Raw genomic sequence first — 15,303 nt, forward strand, 5'->3', positions numbered from 1 at the left:
CTGGGTTTTTTTCCCCCCATGAAAGATAGTGATCTATTCTACCTGTCTTGGGTTGCGCAAAGTTTCCTCCCATTAATTTGTGCTTGCAAAGTAACCTGGAGTTCTGTGCTGGATACCTCACATTCATCATATTACCTCATAGCGCAAGCTGATTCCTAACACACGCTATTATTAGGCCAGCTGGCACCGTTTGGTGGCCAGAATTAGTTCCTGGCATCCCCAAAAATGTCTGGTTTGCAAGCACTGCAGTAGCGCCCTTGCCAGCTGTGCTTCTGTGTGGTGTGTGTGTGGGTGTGTGTTAATCATAAATTCACTTTATAAATATTTTAATTCTGAATCTTTTTTTAAAAATGTTGTCCGACCTCAGTGACTTTCAGACTGGCCTCACCAAAATACACGAGGACATTGACTGTTTGTTTCAATGCTTGAAATCGTCTCTGTTTCCAATTTCTTATAAAACATTACATGTAGTTTTAACAACAATGATTGCACCAGATAATCAAAGTAATATGAGTAAACATTTCGTAAGCAGCATGTTTGTAGTACGTACCTTGGGAACGATATGATGAAACATCATAGAACTGCCGCTGTGCAGAGTCCTGCAGGACTCGCAGTACCTGGTCAATATCTAATCCTCAGCTTGATGCTTCATTGGATAAAACATGTGTCCAGCTAGAGATTAATAAACTATGCAGTGGGAAACTCCCAGTGATAGTTCAGAAAAGGGCCGGATGAGGACATTTGGAAAGTACAAGTGACCTATATTTATACTTTACTAATGCTTCCCATGAGCACAATTAATCAGGTTGCAACATAACAGAACATACGAAATTCAAAATCATTTCGCTGGTATACTGACTTGTAATTTCTATTCCACCCTGCACTCGATGCCTGTTCTTGCAACTTGTACCTTGGATCATGTAGGCACAGTCTCCGATCAGGAGTGCTTTATGCTTCATAACACTATGCACTACGTACAGCTGACATACAGCCATTGGACCATGGCTGTACCTATATCATCTCAGGCTAACGTGCAAATAAATAATAGTTAATTAGGCAAATTAATGTTTTGATATTAGTGTAAATCCTGTAATAGTGCTCTACCTTTTAAAGCAGAAGTAAGCGGAATATTTGTGTTAATATAAGTCTTAAATAGTTCTATCTACCGACAGCAATCACTTCTATAGAGTGTTTGGTCTGAAACACGGGTCTGTAAGTCACTCTGCTCTGCTGTAAGCCGAGGAGAAAACTTTCCTTGTATCCAACAACCTTTATCCAATGAGGAGAGAGAACGGCATAAAGGGGCGGTCCTCTCTGTGTGTGCAGCCAAGGGATGCGCGTGAATGTGGTGACGTAGGGATGAGGGCGGGGACTGCTAACTCCATCTGCTGACAGGAAGTTAGCCAAAACCACCGGATCGCTTACTTCTGCTTTAAGTCAACATGACATTATCATTTACTGGATTCAAATCCTTCAATGCACATGTTCACCCGTTTATTAGGATGTGAAGTTGAAGGTGTGATTTGTAAAAAGGTGTGACAGTGAATCACGCTCTGAAACTTTAGAGGTACCCATTTGCAAAAAGATGCCAATTCTTCAATTATTGGACTTTAATCACAATTGTTTCCCAACCCATAGTGTGTTAGTGTAACAAAAGTATTATTTGTTGCACTCCATCTAATCACAACAACATTGCAGTTTAAGTGAGTAACAGCTCAACCATTGTTTCTTTCACTATGCTGCTGTGCTAACAATGGGAACCAATGTGCTGAATCTGCAGTAAATATCATACTGGGCTCAGTGTCCAACACTGATTATTTATAGCTGCTCCTCTGGCAAATGTTTCCATCCTCCATCACCCTGAAGCAGGACATGAGGTCTGGTTCAGCTGAGAGTAAGAAGAGTATGAGGAGTATGATGGTTGTAAGATGTCCTAAACACATCAATGAGCCACACTGTGTGACTCAGTGATGTGGTTCTAATATTATAGTGAACATGGGCATTGTGGTGACTGAGTAAGGCAATAAAGGGAACACCGATGTGCGGTCATCACACCAAATGTGCATGAATGTACAATCTAAAATAGTTCCCCTTAGACAAACAGTTTACTTGACATAAACTGCAATGGAGTTTTTACATTTTTGACATGTTGATCTTGATCTACAGACAAACACCTGGTTGGTTTTTGGCAGACCTGTCAACCCTCCCGTTTTCCCTGGGAAATTCTGTTATTTTAATCGTCTGTCCCGCCGTCTTCCCGTTTGCATATTTTCCTATAAATCTCCCGTATTTCCCCTCCGGCCCAGCAGGTGGCAGTACAGTAGTTGTAGCGCCCGAAGTACGCGCGAAGATTTGCGGGATTCGAGTCGCGAGATTCAAAAATCACAAGTGTGGGCGCAAAGCTCCGACCCTGCAACCCCGCCGCGAGCAGTCCCACCACCCATGTCTTGTCTGTAACAACATCTATTGCAAGTCTGTCCGTCCTGGGTGAGGGATCCCTCCTCTGTTGCTCACCCTGAGGTTTCTCCAATCAATTAATTAATAATTTATTTTCGTGTCATGCCACCACTGGCCCATCCTATATGAGATTACAAGACACAATAACAAATACAAAAACAAAGACTAGACAGTCCTTCCTGTTGGTGTTACCTGCCACACAGGTGTGACATAAATAAACAACTTAAGATCACTTTCAGTATTCAACTATACATCGCTCTTCGTCTCATTGCCCAAGCCTTTTCAAGAAATAAAGAAAATGCAAAAATATTCAAATGAAAAAGAAGTTTTAGCTTCTCAGCATCGTCTAACCACACACATTTGTTATTTGGATCTACTTTACTAAACAATTTTAGTCATAGAAAGGACAGTAGAACACAAAATGAATTTCATTCTCCACCTCTTGGATGTCACATAAATTACAGATTCTATCGCCTTCTGCTGTCTCAATATGAAGACCAAGAATACAGCTCTCAATTGAGCACACAGGGATCTTTTCTTTTTAGACAAATTATACAAAACATAGTTTTCTGGGCCAAATACCTGTTTTATTTCACAGTAAGTACGCAGTTTTGGTTTACCCCAAGTATCTAATGCCCATCTATCTTTACTTTGTTGAAAAATAATTTCTTTTAATACATTAATCTCAACTATAAACTGTTTTCTTGTCTGTAACAACATCTATTGCACGTCTGTCTGTCCTGGGTGAGGGATCCCTCCTCTGTTGCTCACCCTGAGCTTTCTCCAATTTTTCCCTGTTAAAAGGGTTTTCCATGGAGTTTTTCCTCAGTCGATGTGAGGGTCTAAGGACAGAGGATGTTGTTATGATGCCATGTAAAGCCCTTTGAGACAAACTGTTTGTAAAAACGGGCTGAACAAATAAAATTGCTCAAGATATAGTTTGTTGGGGTTGTACTGTAAATGCATGTCCTTAGTGTACAGCAGGATGACACACAGGAAGGATGTATGGACAAAGAAGGAGCTGCTAGTTCACACAAGTCAAAGTCCTTTCTTGCAGAACACACATTATAGTGACGTTGTCGGTTATACCGTAAAATCTAACTTCTTTGTCAGTCTGAGCATCTGTCAGGCAACCATGTCTACCAGAAGCCGAGAGGTCTGATGAGGCCGACATGTGTGGAATAAAGATCGCCAGAGACACAGCCTCAACTGAGGTAAATGTCTGAGAATGAGGTGAAAACATTTGCAGTGGAGGAATAGTGCACAGCAGTGCAGACTGCACACAGAGCACACCGCCAAATGGAGCTGGAGGGACCTGAGTTTTGACATCTTTATTAGGTGTACAAACATCTTGTATAAAAGTGCCTTTATTCATAAGAAATAAAGTAGTTGTAGTGTGGGAGAGCACTAATGTGGTGGAAATTCTCCTAATTTACTCAAGGAAAGAAAGTATTTTTTTTAAATGTCTTCTATTTGTATATGTTAACAATGTTAGAAAATGTGGTTTCAGTATTGTGATAGTAGACACACCAGTAGTCTCACTGAACCAGCTGTGACCCACAGAGCTGAGTCTCCCACTATTTTTACACCTTGGTTGTGACTGGTCAGTCTGCTTGGTAAATGACTTACTCATCCAGCTGACTTTACTTTAAAAAGGTCTGGTACATCAGTGCAGCGCAGAGTGCGTAGGTGTGGGTCTGTGAACACACAGCTGCGTGCACATACTCAAGCAAGACGGTATATTTGTTTGTGTCTGTGGGAGGATTTGTGTGCAATACATCGTCTGACAGTTCTCAGCTGCACTAAGGAATGTTGCAGGATCTGCCTCTAATAGGGAAAACACTACATCGCCGAGCGTGAAAGGATCATTAGAAAGATTGAAAATGAACTTAATATACAGTTTTGACAAGAGTTGATGTGTTTCATCCACTACGGACCCTCCCCACAGTGGATAATGATCCTCAACCAAGGACCAGCTGCTGTTTAAGATAGTTTTATCTATTTATCTACTGGCTTCATTTGAGAACTGGAGCTTAAGTTGTCGAGAAGGTGTTCAGATTTGTTACTCCTTTACACCCACTCACATTTACTTGGTTACATGCATTTAAGTATCACCTGCAAAAGAAGTATACCAAAGGTGAACGTATACAGCATGTTTAATAAGTGTGACATACAGTATAGTAATATATACAAGCTGCTCAGAGCTACGCTACGGAGGCTGATGGGATTTCTTGGTTTCCCTCATCAAACTCATCAAATACACAATCCAACAACTCCACAACGCTCTGGTGGACAAGTTGTGACCTGCACATTCCACCATGCTATGAGATAATGATGGAACGCTACTAGTTGTTTTCGAGGTAAATTCATGCAAAACTGCTGATGTGCGTCTCCGTCTGGGGCAGTTTTTTGGCAAGTAGTCTCTGCATTTGCCAAAATGTTGAACTATCCCTTTAATTAAAATGTTAATCTGCAGAGAAAGGTCCAACTATAGCTGGAGTAAAATGTACAAGAAGTCGCTCTGACTTATATTTAAGCTTAAAATAGTATAAAATAGTACACAATGGAGATGCACAATGGTACTTGAGTATCTGATTATGTTCCAGTTCTTAACTACAACCACTGTCTGTCTCTGGTACCAGGTCAATGATGCTTTGTTGTTGCGATACGAGCACTGAGCAGTGATGATTTTAACTCAACACATGTCTCACTTTCATGTTTGTCGACTAAGAAGCTTTTTTTAAGGATTTCTACCCCACCCCCACCCCCTCCTCAAACATGAATGTGCCAATGAGGCAGATATTTCTGCACATTAGGGCAAATCTGTAAATCAAGATCCATCTTTGAAGTGTCAGACAGCAACTCCACAGTACATAGGACATGTGCTCACCAAGTGTCAGCACACTTCAGGGGGGGGCAGCTCTGCAGACTCTGTGGGGTTTTGTTATCTGACTGCCTGTGAGACTACACTGGATACAGACATGTGACTTTACAGTAAGATTTATGAATTAGAAAACTGGTTTTGAGTGATGCAGATGATATTAACCACAATACAGCCAATGCTCTCCTTGGCTATTTACCGTATGCCTTTTAACTTACTAACCTCCACTCTCTGCTCAAGTGGTCTCACCTCAGCTGGGCTCTCAAGGGAATTTAAATTGTTACTATTACTAACATTGCCCGTGAGAATTTGTGCCAAACTGTAGCACTGTCAACTTTTCCAGAGTTGTCCGATTTCTCAAAACTTTCAGCTTTGTTTAGATAGAAACAGGATCACAGCTGGAAAGTGACTCTGTAAAAAAAAAAAAAAAAACTTTATGACCAGACCATGAAGTAAGACAGGCGTGCAGTGAAAAAGGCTTTCTATGAGGACTAAATTAAGAAAGTAGCGTTTATTGATTCAGTGTGCCTAGAGCAAGAGCTTTCGTGTGTCCGTGTGATACTCAAATAGTGTGTAAGAGAAAACTTGTCTGTCCTGAGATTATTTCCTGTCAGGCAAGCATGCGGTATGAACATGATCATTTTGCAAAATTTAAGTAAGAAAGTATAAGAAAAAAAAATATTGTAGTAATATTCAATTTCATAGATTTGAAGGCGTTGAGTAGTCTTTATGAGGTCCGCTGACAGGTTCTGTCCATGACTGCTGATGGAGCTACCAAGTTGAGGAAAGGTCATCATGTCAAGAATGTGTCATTTCCTCTCGTGTCTACGCAGCATTATGGTGCACTAAACACTCTGCCAGACCAGACACTCTACGGGGAGTTGAGAAGAGGCCACATCACTTCCAATTGGCAACTAGCTCAGGTCTTTAAACCTGATGGGATACACGGACCCGCATATTTGAGCCATGCACCACAGTAGTCTCCCACTTTCTGTTTTCCACTGTTTATTTTTCTGCAGTTGTACCAGTTCTCCTCAGCGGAGACCTGACCTTTACTCCTTAGCTCAGTTACGAGTTGCACACCACAAAGAACCACAGGAAGTCCATGACGTCTTTCACCACTGGCCCTTAAATAGTGTTCCTTTTATTTAGCCAATTTGCAGAAGTGCAAAGGAAGGCGTTTCCACACCTCCGGACCTCGGAAGGAAAACACAATCCGATCTATTGAGTTTTAGTTCAGGTAAAACAATCACAGTCATGTGATTACGATGTCTGCATGATCCACTTAAAATCAAGTAGGTTGTAACTGTTCGAGGGCTGAGTAACAATAAAAGCAAAATGTACTTGAAATCAGGGAGTCTACAGTCAAGCTGGCGTCAGTGACAGGCTTTGAGCTTGGTATCAGACTTACCATCAACATACACTAACAAACACACCACTGCCAAGGTTTTAACAGGTGTAATGTAATTATTGGACCATGCTCACCATTTGCCATGTTAGCATGCTAATATTTAATGATGGAAAGTTAAGCCATCGCCAAAGTTTGTCATTGCTCTAAAATGCCAAATGTCAGCCACATGATGGCACCGAGAGGACAAGTCAGGGGGAGTCATTCTGGTTTATCATCTGGGAACCATGAATGTCAGTATAAATATTTGACGTAATCCATGTCTGGATCCCTGAGCCACAGGGGCGTCCTGTTAATGTTTGTTGGATAAGTGAAAATTAGGAGTGCTAGGAGATGACCAAAGTCAGCAGGATGCATCCAATGGGAACCATAAATGTCCATACAAATTCCAACCAATCCATCCAAGTTGGAGGAAAATGGTGGACCAACCAGCCAACTGAGAAAACATTTCTCAAAACAAAACGAGAAAAACTGAATAGTTGAAATGAGTAGTTGTAATTGTCTTATGTCTTCTTACGTCTACTTAATGTTGTCAAGTGAAGCTGCCACCTCATATAAATGTCTTAGTAAACTGATCATATGAGCATTGCACTTCCTTTGATTTATGAGGCAGCATTAACAAAAGAACACATCCTGTTAAAGCAGACGGATGGAATGTGATGAGTAAGCGTGACACTGGAGTAGCGCGCTCATGTTTGGGGCATGGATGTGGTTTCACAGCGTATACATCTCCTCCTTCCAAATATGAAAAACATTACCACATTAATGACAGCCTAGGCTTGGGGATGGCGCTTCCTCAAACCCCAAAATCCTGTATTCCCTGGTAACCATGGTAGAAAATGTCCATGCATTCATTTTGGGTCAAGTTATTTCTTTTCGGTGTCATTACCATACTTGCAGTGATGATGCACTGGGGCTAGCGCTCGACCCTAATGAGCTCTGGAACGGGATTGTTTGAACAGCTTCTGGTGAAATTCAGGAGGTCCCGAGGCAGGCGTCCAAGTCCGAGGCAACAAAAGTCCCTTTTCATCAAGGTAGTTGTATCCTGACCTGAACTTGGGCTGCAGTGTGTCCTCTTGCCAAGGGGTAGCAATAACTGAAGTAATAATCATGATATTAATAGCTATGAGTGTATGAACTCTGCCGGAGCCACTGTGGTGAAAATGACTTCCAGAGACTGAGACTTTAAAAAGTTGGCTCCCAGAGCAATAACACTGATGCTCACTTCCATATGCGTCTCTCTTTGATGTACAGTGATGGACTGTTTTAACCACATTTTCTCTTGTCCTCAATCGCTGCTGTAAGCTGTCAGACTATAATTGATATCATTCTGTGTTTGTATCCCTAATATATCATATCTAGCATGTACAGCTGCGCTAAAAGAAATTCACAAATAAAGACGACAGGCCAAATGACAGCAAGAAATATACTTAAGACCAGAGGTTCATGCTCAGTCTTGGAAATGGTACATGAACAAACGGTCTCACCACAAGATCCACTTCTGTTCTGGAGCTTAATTCTGTAACATGATTTTCCTCGGTACAACTTTATTGCTGAAGTTCAAACGGCATATTAGGAAAAAGACAGGGCAATGCTGTAGCTCATCTGAGGTTCTAATTCTAATGGACATTGAGCTTTTAAAGTAAATTTCAGGGTTTCTAGCTTTTATAGCACAAACAGATGAATTCATGGGACATTCAAGCTGAATTGTTTTAATGTTTTTGTTGTGTCTGAAGGCGCTCTCAGTCTAGATTCATCAGACTTTCAGAGAGAAAGAACATATTTTCACAGTTTCACTAAAAGAAATGAGCCCTCTCTTCCAACAGACTGTCAGCTCTTATCTGCTCTTGTTCTGCAGCAATTGAATAAATGGTATTTGTCTGCAAATCTTTGAGTCTTAGGAATAGTGTTCAGCAGCACACGGCGGTCTCCACAGCTTTGATTTCTGCTGAAATCAGTTACATCATGTTATGTCATGCTAACCTTAGCCAGTTACAAGGAATGCTTTGACAACACACCTTTCTGACTAAATGCTTTTTAAGGCTTTTCTTGGGAATTTGAAACAGTTCCAAAAGTCCATGGATCATGAGCCTGACCTAGAAATCCTGCTGCTGAAAATCTGTCTTTCCTAATTTGTTAGACTTTGACCTAAGAGACCATGCATGGGGCTGACCAGAGTCTGTTTTTACAATAAAGTGGTGTCGAGTGTCTTTCCTTTGGGGCATCAGTGAAATGGAAGTTGCTCCTTTGCTCACTGCCCTCCCTGTGATTTTTCACTCGGACCCCACAGTTGTTAAATTCCTACAGTAGATCACTTACTCCATTTACTGCAGCTTTTCAGGGATGTGATTCATCTAGGGCGGCCTTGAATTGGGTAAACTGAGGTGAGATTTTTTTTAAAACAACACACAACTGATAATGCCAAAATGCAGACATAAACCATTTATTATGAATTAATAGGTAGGTCATCTTACAGTACATGTTATACAGCAACAGTGAGGGTTGGTATTAGCTTTTATGATTGGTACACACTTTGAAATATTAAGTTATGTTAAAAACTGTGTATGCTAAGGCCTCTGAAATTGTGTAAGAGTCCATTATTTATTTTACTTCAGAGACAAATACTCACTACTGAACTGTATATGAGAGCTTCAAACAATCAATAGTGTATGAACTGTAACACATCAGTTTACAGAAGCATGTGCCTGCACTGTGGAGAAGTTGGACCTGTGTTGTATATGAAATTCACTAGCAATGGAGCTGAGGGCAATCTCTGCTGATGTGTTAAAACCTGGGGCATATGGACTTTGAGCCTTGTGATAGTGCAGGATTGAGATGAACAAATGGTGAGCCACTTGATTTGAAAACATCACGCGATAACCAGACATGCATCACGAGATATAGCATAAAAACCCTACAGGACAAATAGTTGAACCTGAGGAGTTTGTGTACAGCAGCTTCAACACTCTTCTTGTGTTGCCTGTAAAGAATATACATCTTATCTCTGAAATTCATGTGAATTATAGCCCCCTTTAAGGTGTCCATCAGTCCTGAAGTAAAAGCACCAGAGGACTTTATATTCCCCATCACCCAAAGTCATCTAAAACCTTTTAGTGACATTTATAAGACCACACTGACCCTGCACAGGAAACCCACTGTTAAGTCAAGTGCAGGACTGACTCCGTCATGTGAAAGGAATTTCCAGCACTCATCACTGCTCTTTGTGAAAATTTAAATCCCATGTTGGTCTATGACAACACTTTCCCCCCCTTTTTTTATTAATTGGATAACCCTTATGAAAATAAATGTTGCTGCGAGAGATCCCAATGAAAACATAATTGCAGTAATGACTGGTTGGACAGTTTAATCTTAATGCAACAAATGGATGACAAATACCTCCATTCTACAACTACTGTAAAGGTTTCCCTGAGCAAGTCACTAAATCTAACAACTATGAATGTCTGTTCATGTGATTCACACATTGATGTCACTTCAAGAGAAATTGTACCGTATGATAATTGACTATTCATTAGAGTGGACCCTCAGGTCAAAAGTATTATGTGAAGTACTTTCATATGTGTATGTGAACAGCAGCAGTGTGCAAGCTGCTGCTGTCATAGCTGGTTTTAGTTTGAGAGCTTATATATATAGCTTATATATATATATATATATATATATATATATATATATATATATATATATATATATATATATATATATATATATATATATATATATATATATATATATATATATATTAAACCAGTTTTTTCTTTGCTTTGGAAACTTGGTATGCAGTGGTGGTGTATACATGTATATGTCATTTGACTATAAAGTTACAAATCAACACAAAAATCACCAAAAAAAATTCAAGAGACATGCAAAACAAAATATAAATTTGAAGTTTAGTCTTTAGAAGTGATAATTATACCTGCAGCAACTATTCAAGTTAAAGTGTATAATTTTCATTAAAAATGAATTCAAAGGACTCTGCTGCTGCTGTGATATAGTACCTGCTGGTCAATAGCAACAAGTGTTTCCAAATCCTTCTTGTATTCTTTGGAAATATGAGCTGCTGTGGCATGAAAAGAAATTTACTCTCAAATGCACCAGTATAACTTTCTTAAAGCACAGATGAAGACATGTTGCTGCTGATGTGGTACATACAGTCATCCGTGCTGTATGTTCTTCCTTCAAATGATGAGTGAAGGTGGTGCATCTTAAACTGAATATAATCCAAACCAGGCTGTGAGGATGTACAACTTTTTACCTCATGTTGTCTCATTCATGAAACGTGAGCAGCACGGATTTGTGTGTAAACCCTGAGCAGCGCAAATTTACGTGGATTTCCGCATTCATCAATCTTTTAGTTGTGCTGATTTTTTCGTAGCTACTCACGAAATCTACACCTGCTCCGGACTGTGTGTAGCGCTTGTGTAAATGTAGGAATGCAAATAAATACTGCTTGTCACTGTTGAAAATTACAATTTTAATCCGTATTACTCTCTCTCATGTTCAAAATACGCCGACGGCTTACACGTAATCTAAACATGACAAACAATTAGAAATATTTGGAGAGAGACGTTTTAGGGATCGGATACGCACAAACACGTCAAAGCTCCATCTAATGATGATAATAATCTGATATAAAACCGGAAAAAACTTTTTTGTGTTGCTACACACTTGGTGGACGCACACTTCACCCTGCGCAGCAACGCAGTCGGCACCGGTTTGATGGAGCTGTGACAGACGGCTGGTGCTTCTGTAACAATATAACCTGCCTATATAACTTCATGTGTTGATACAACCATGCTCCTCTACAGCTGAGGCTGTGAAGAGCCTCCTCCTCCCGTCGCTGCTGTAGCTCTGTAGTTGTGTGTAGTATTTTTTTTTTTTTTCATGTTTCATATCGAACTATTCTGGCTTTACTTCTTAAACGGTTCTTTAATCAACCAAGGATAGGCCTACTTAATTCACTACATCTGTTTCTTCCCTCCACACCTTTGACCTCTGTCCCAGTCACACCACCACTAACAGAAGAGAATTAAATATTTTTTTCTGGACTCCACTTCACCCAAAAAGACTTCGATCCGTGATCTCTCTTTTTCTCTCTCTCTCCCTCTTTCCTTGATTGCGTCATGGCCACAGGTGAACAGGATGCGCCTACCTCCTAATATGGTGGTCAGGAGCTCCTTATATGGCTATTCATGTATGGCGATCTATGCTAATTGCTGATCACCGGGGGCGTGTTGTTAGTTTACGATGGGTTTGCATTCATCATCTTACACACGTGTTTACGATCAAATCTGAGTTTCCCGCACCTTTCATGAATCCGGAGTAGAGTTTTAGTAGAGTGAGCTTTTATGTGCAAATCTACACACAGATTTACTCACGTTTCATGAATGAGACCCAGTGTGTCTGGGCTTTCAAATTTTACAGAAATAAAAACCCCTTAACAACATGAGCAGACACATGTGAGGTGTTGTGCTCCTCTCACTTCGGAATGACACTTAAAACTGAGCCTTGTTTCCTGTAAAGAACAGTAACACTTTAGCCTGTGGTTTTAAGTTTTTTAGTTTTTACCTAAAGCTGTTGCAACATTGTAGAAATACGAAACCTTGCACACACACATACTGACACAGTAACTGACGTGCACTATTGAGTGTGCCTCCATATGTTCTGTTAATATAGTGTTAAAGGACGGAATATGAGTCACAGGAGATGACTGCTGGCTACTGGGTGTGACTGTGGGGAACTGTTTATGAAGGTGACCTGCAGTCTCCTGGACATGGTTAAACATGCTTAGTTAACCTCCCTGGATAAATAAAGGCTTGAACTCTTCTGGGTCAACCCATGTGTTTTGTCTGGGTGACTGATGGTAACAGTTGCAGTCATATTCCTTCAGAGAGTTAGAAACCACACAAAAGACCAGTTACTGTTAAAAAGAACAAAGGTTGTCACTCTTGCCATTAAGTTTTTTCAGACAAACAACACACTAACATGTTCTAACTGTTGTTGTTAACTGTTTCTTCTTTTTTTTGCAGGTTATTAGTGGGGGCTCCATATGAAATGAATGGCCCTTACCAGACAGGGGACGTTTACAAATGTTCGCTCAGCAAACGAATCAATGGCAACGGCTGCTCCAAACTCAATTTAGGTACAGTATTATCTTGTCATATGACATTAGCTTAACTTATATTGCACAATACTATGTGAATACATCATACCTTATTGCAGATTAATGCAAACTATTATTATTTATTTTATTTATAATTTACATGTTATACTTTATTTACTTATTTTTATTGTATCATCTATACCAGTGGTTCTCAACGTGGGGTCCGGGGACCCCCAGGGGTCCTTGAGAGGGTTCAAGGGGGTCCCCAACTTTTTCTTGAAATTTTACAATTTTTTCGAGAATTGTTAAACTTTTTCCTTTTTTTTTGGAGAATTCTTTTTTTACTTTTTTTTTTTAGAATTTTACCACTTCTTTCTAGAAATGTTATAGGAGAAATTGTACCACTTTTTTTTCCAGAAATGTCTCTATAATATTTCCAAAAATTCACACCATTGGCCCTAATTTGAATGTACAAAACTTTATTCAGTCTCGGAACAAATATTTGTGTCTTTCTGGTGTTTGCTTCAAAATTTTGTCCAATGGGGGTCCGTGGTCTAATTTGTGTCAGTTTAGGGGTCCGACTCCTTGATGTAAAAAACTTTGAGAACCACTGATCTATACCATATTATATATGTATAATACCACTCCACCTGCCACCTATCTACACACACACTTATACTACCTACATATATCATCATAACTTCACGTCGTTTCCTGTTTTTTTTTACTTGTGTCAACTGTTTGTCTGTTTAGGTACAGTATCACAAGCACCACTCCCATTGTGAATGAATACAAATGTGTATACATAGACTGTAAATGTGTAGACGTCTGTAAGCTTTCCAGCGAGCATCATGGTGGCATGTGTGAGACAGAGGTGTGGGGACCATACCGATCATTCCAGACTTTACTATTTTTTAAAATGGTTCATGTACCTTTCCACATGTGTGTTACACCACACATCTCACCGCACGCTACTTCATATGGGACGCACATGTGTCACGCTGGTAAGGTGGGCACAGGAAGCTCTGTCAAGTAAACGTTTAGATGAGTGGATGTAGACACTGGTTAGGCTGCCCAGACAGCAATAACAAACCACCGTCCCAGATGGTGGAACCTGTGTTTGGTCTCTGAAGGATAGTGCACGTATTTATGTATATGCGAGTCCGTGTGTCCGAGATCATCTGACTGAGATTCTTTTTCCCTCAAGGAAGGATATCTCTGACCAACGTATCGGAGCGCAAAGACAAGATGAGGCTGGGGATGACGCTCACGTCTAACCCTAAAGACAACAGCTTTGTGGTGAGTGTGGCTTTTAAACTACCTCTTGGGGATGGAGCTCAGTAATGGGCTGTTGCTGAAGAACCTTTGCAGGAAAAAGAAACACATTTGATAGTGAAAATGGAAAAAAAGGGCAATCCCACAAGATTGTCTTTTGATTACAAGGTTGTCATACTGCTCTCCCTTCGGAAGTTTTCTGAGAGCAAGAACCTACTGTAACTCTTTGGTAATATGCTGAGGTTGATAATGCTGCCTCTACAAATGCTTCCACTTATGTTCCAGGCCTGTGGGCCGCTGTGGTCCTACGAGTGTGGCAGCTCTTACTACAGCACTGGCATATGCTCCAGAGTCAACGCGAGCTTCAAATTCTCCAGGACGATCGCGCCGGCCTTTCAGAGTAAGCATCTCTTCAGTTTTCAGACCGTTCGACAGTTCTCAGTCAAAGCAGGGGATTATTTACTCATTCGTGGACATCTGTTTTCTCAGTGTGTCGGTGTATGCACTCAGGATTAAGTCTCATCTCTAAATGTTTTTCAGGATGTGAGACCTACATGGACATAGTGATAGTTCTGGATGGCTCAAACTCCATCTACCCCTGGTATGAAGTGCAGGCTTTTCTCATCAACATTCTTCAGAAGTTCTATATTGGACCAGGTCAAATACAGGTGTGTAAGAAAGGAGGCAATACTAAAAGAAGATAAGATGTATTGGTAATGTTTCCTGTTGGATACATTTAAATATTGGACCCAAATTATATAAGTTTTTTTTAATACATTTTCCAGTATATATATATATATATATATTTTTTACAAGCTTATAGTGCTGTGCAAATTCTGCATTTCATTTCAATTCATATCTGCATGAAAGTAAAGCTCTTGCTAACTAATAGATCAATCTGTTTTTGTGACAGGTTGGAGTGGTGCAGTACGGAGAGAAGGTGGTTCATGAATTCAAACTCAGCGACTACAAATCAGTTGAGGAAGTGGTGAAAAGAGCTCGCAGCATCAACCAGCGAGGAGGCGAAGAGACCAACACAGCTCTTGGCATCAATGTTGCCCGGTACTTTATCTCTGTGAAAGTTACCACCACTTCACTGTGCCTCAATTATCTCCTTTAATGGAGCCTTTAATATTATGCCCCCTTTCCAGAAATTAAAATAGT

The 15,303-nt window shown here is 40.3% G+C and overlaps 1 protein-coding gene across 1 annotated transcript in view; it reads left to right on the forward strand.

Annotated features, from left to right (window-relative positions):
• The window catches only part of itga11a (integrin, alpha 11a), a gene marked incomplete at its 5' end in the record, with an annotated part of 57,758 nt that overhangs the window by 8,919 nt on the left and 33,536 nt on the right, over positions 1-15,303 (forward strand). Inside the window, 5 exons of the mRNA XM_083998555.1 lie at positions 12,791-12,903; positions 14,072-14,163; positions 14,425-14,539; positions 14,680-14,807; positions 15,053-15,201. Of these exons, the coding sequence (XP_083854681.1) occupies positions 12,791-12,903; positions 14,072-14,163; positions 14,425-14,539; positions 14,680-14,807; positions 15,053-15,201 (597 nt within the window). The remainder of the gene's footprint in view (positions 1-12,790; positions 12,904-14,071; positions 14,164-14,424; positions 14,540-14,679; positions 14,808-15,052; positions 15,202-15,303) is intronic.

This window comes from Trachurus trachurus (genome assembly GCF_905171665.1).
Source record: "Trachurus trachurus genome assembly, chromosome: 3".
NCBI lineage: Eukaryota > Metazoa > Chordata > Actinopteri > Carangiformes > Carangidae > Trachurus > Trachurus trachurus.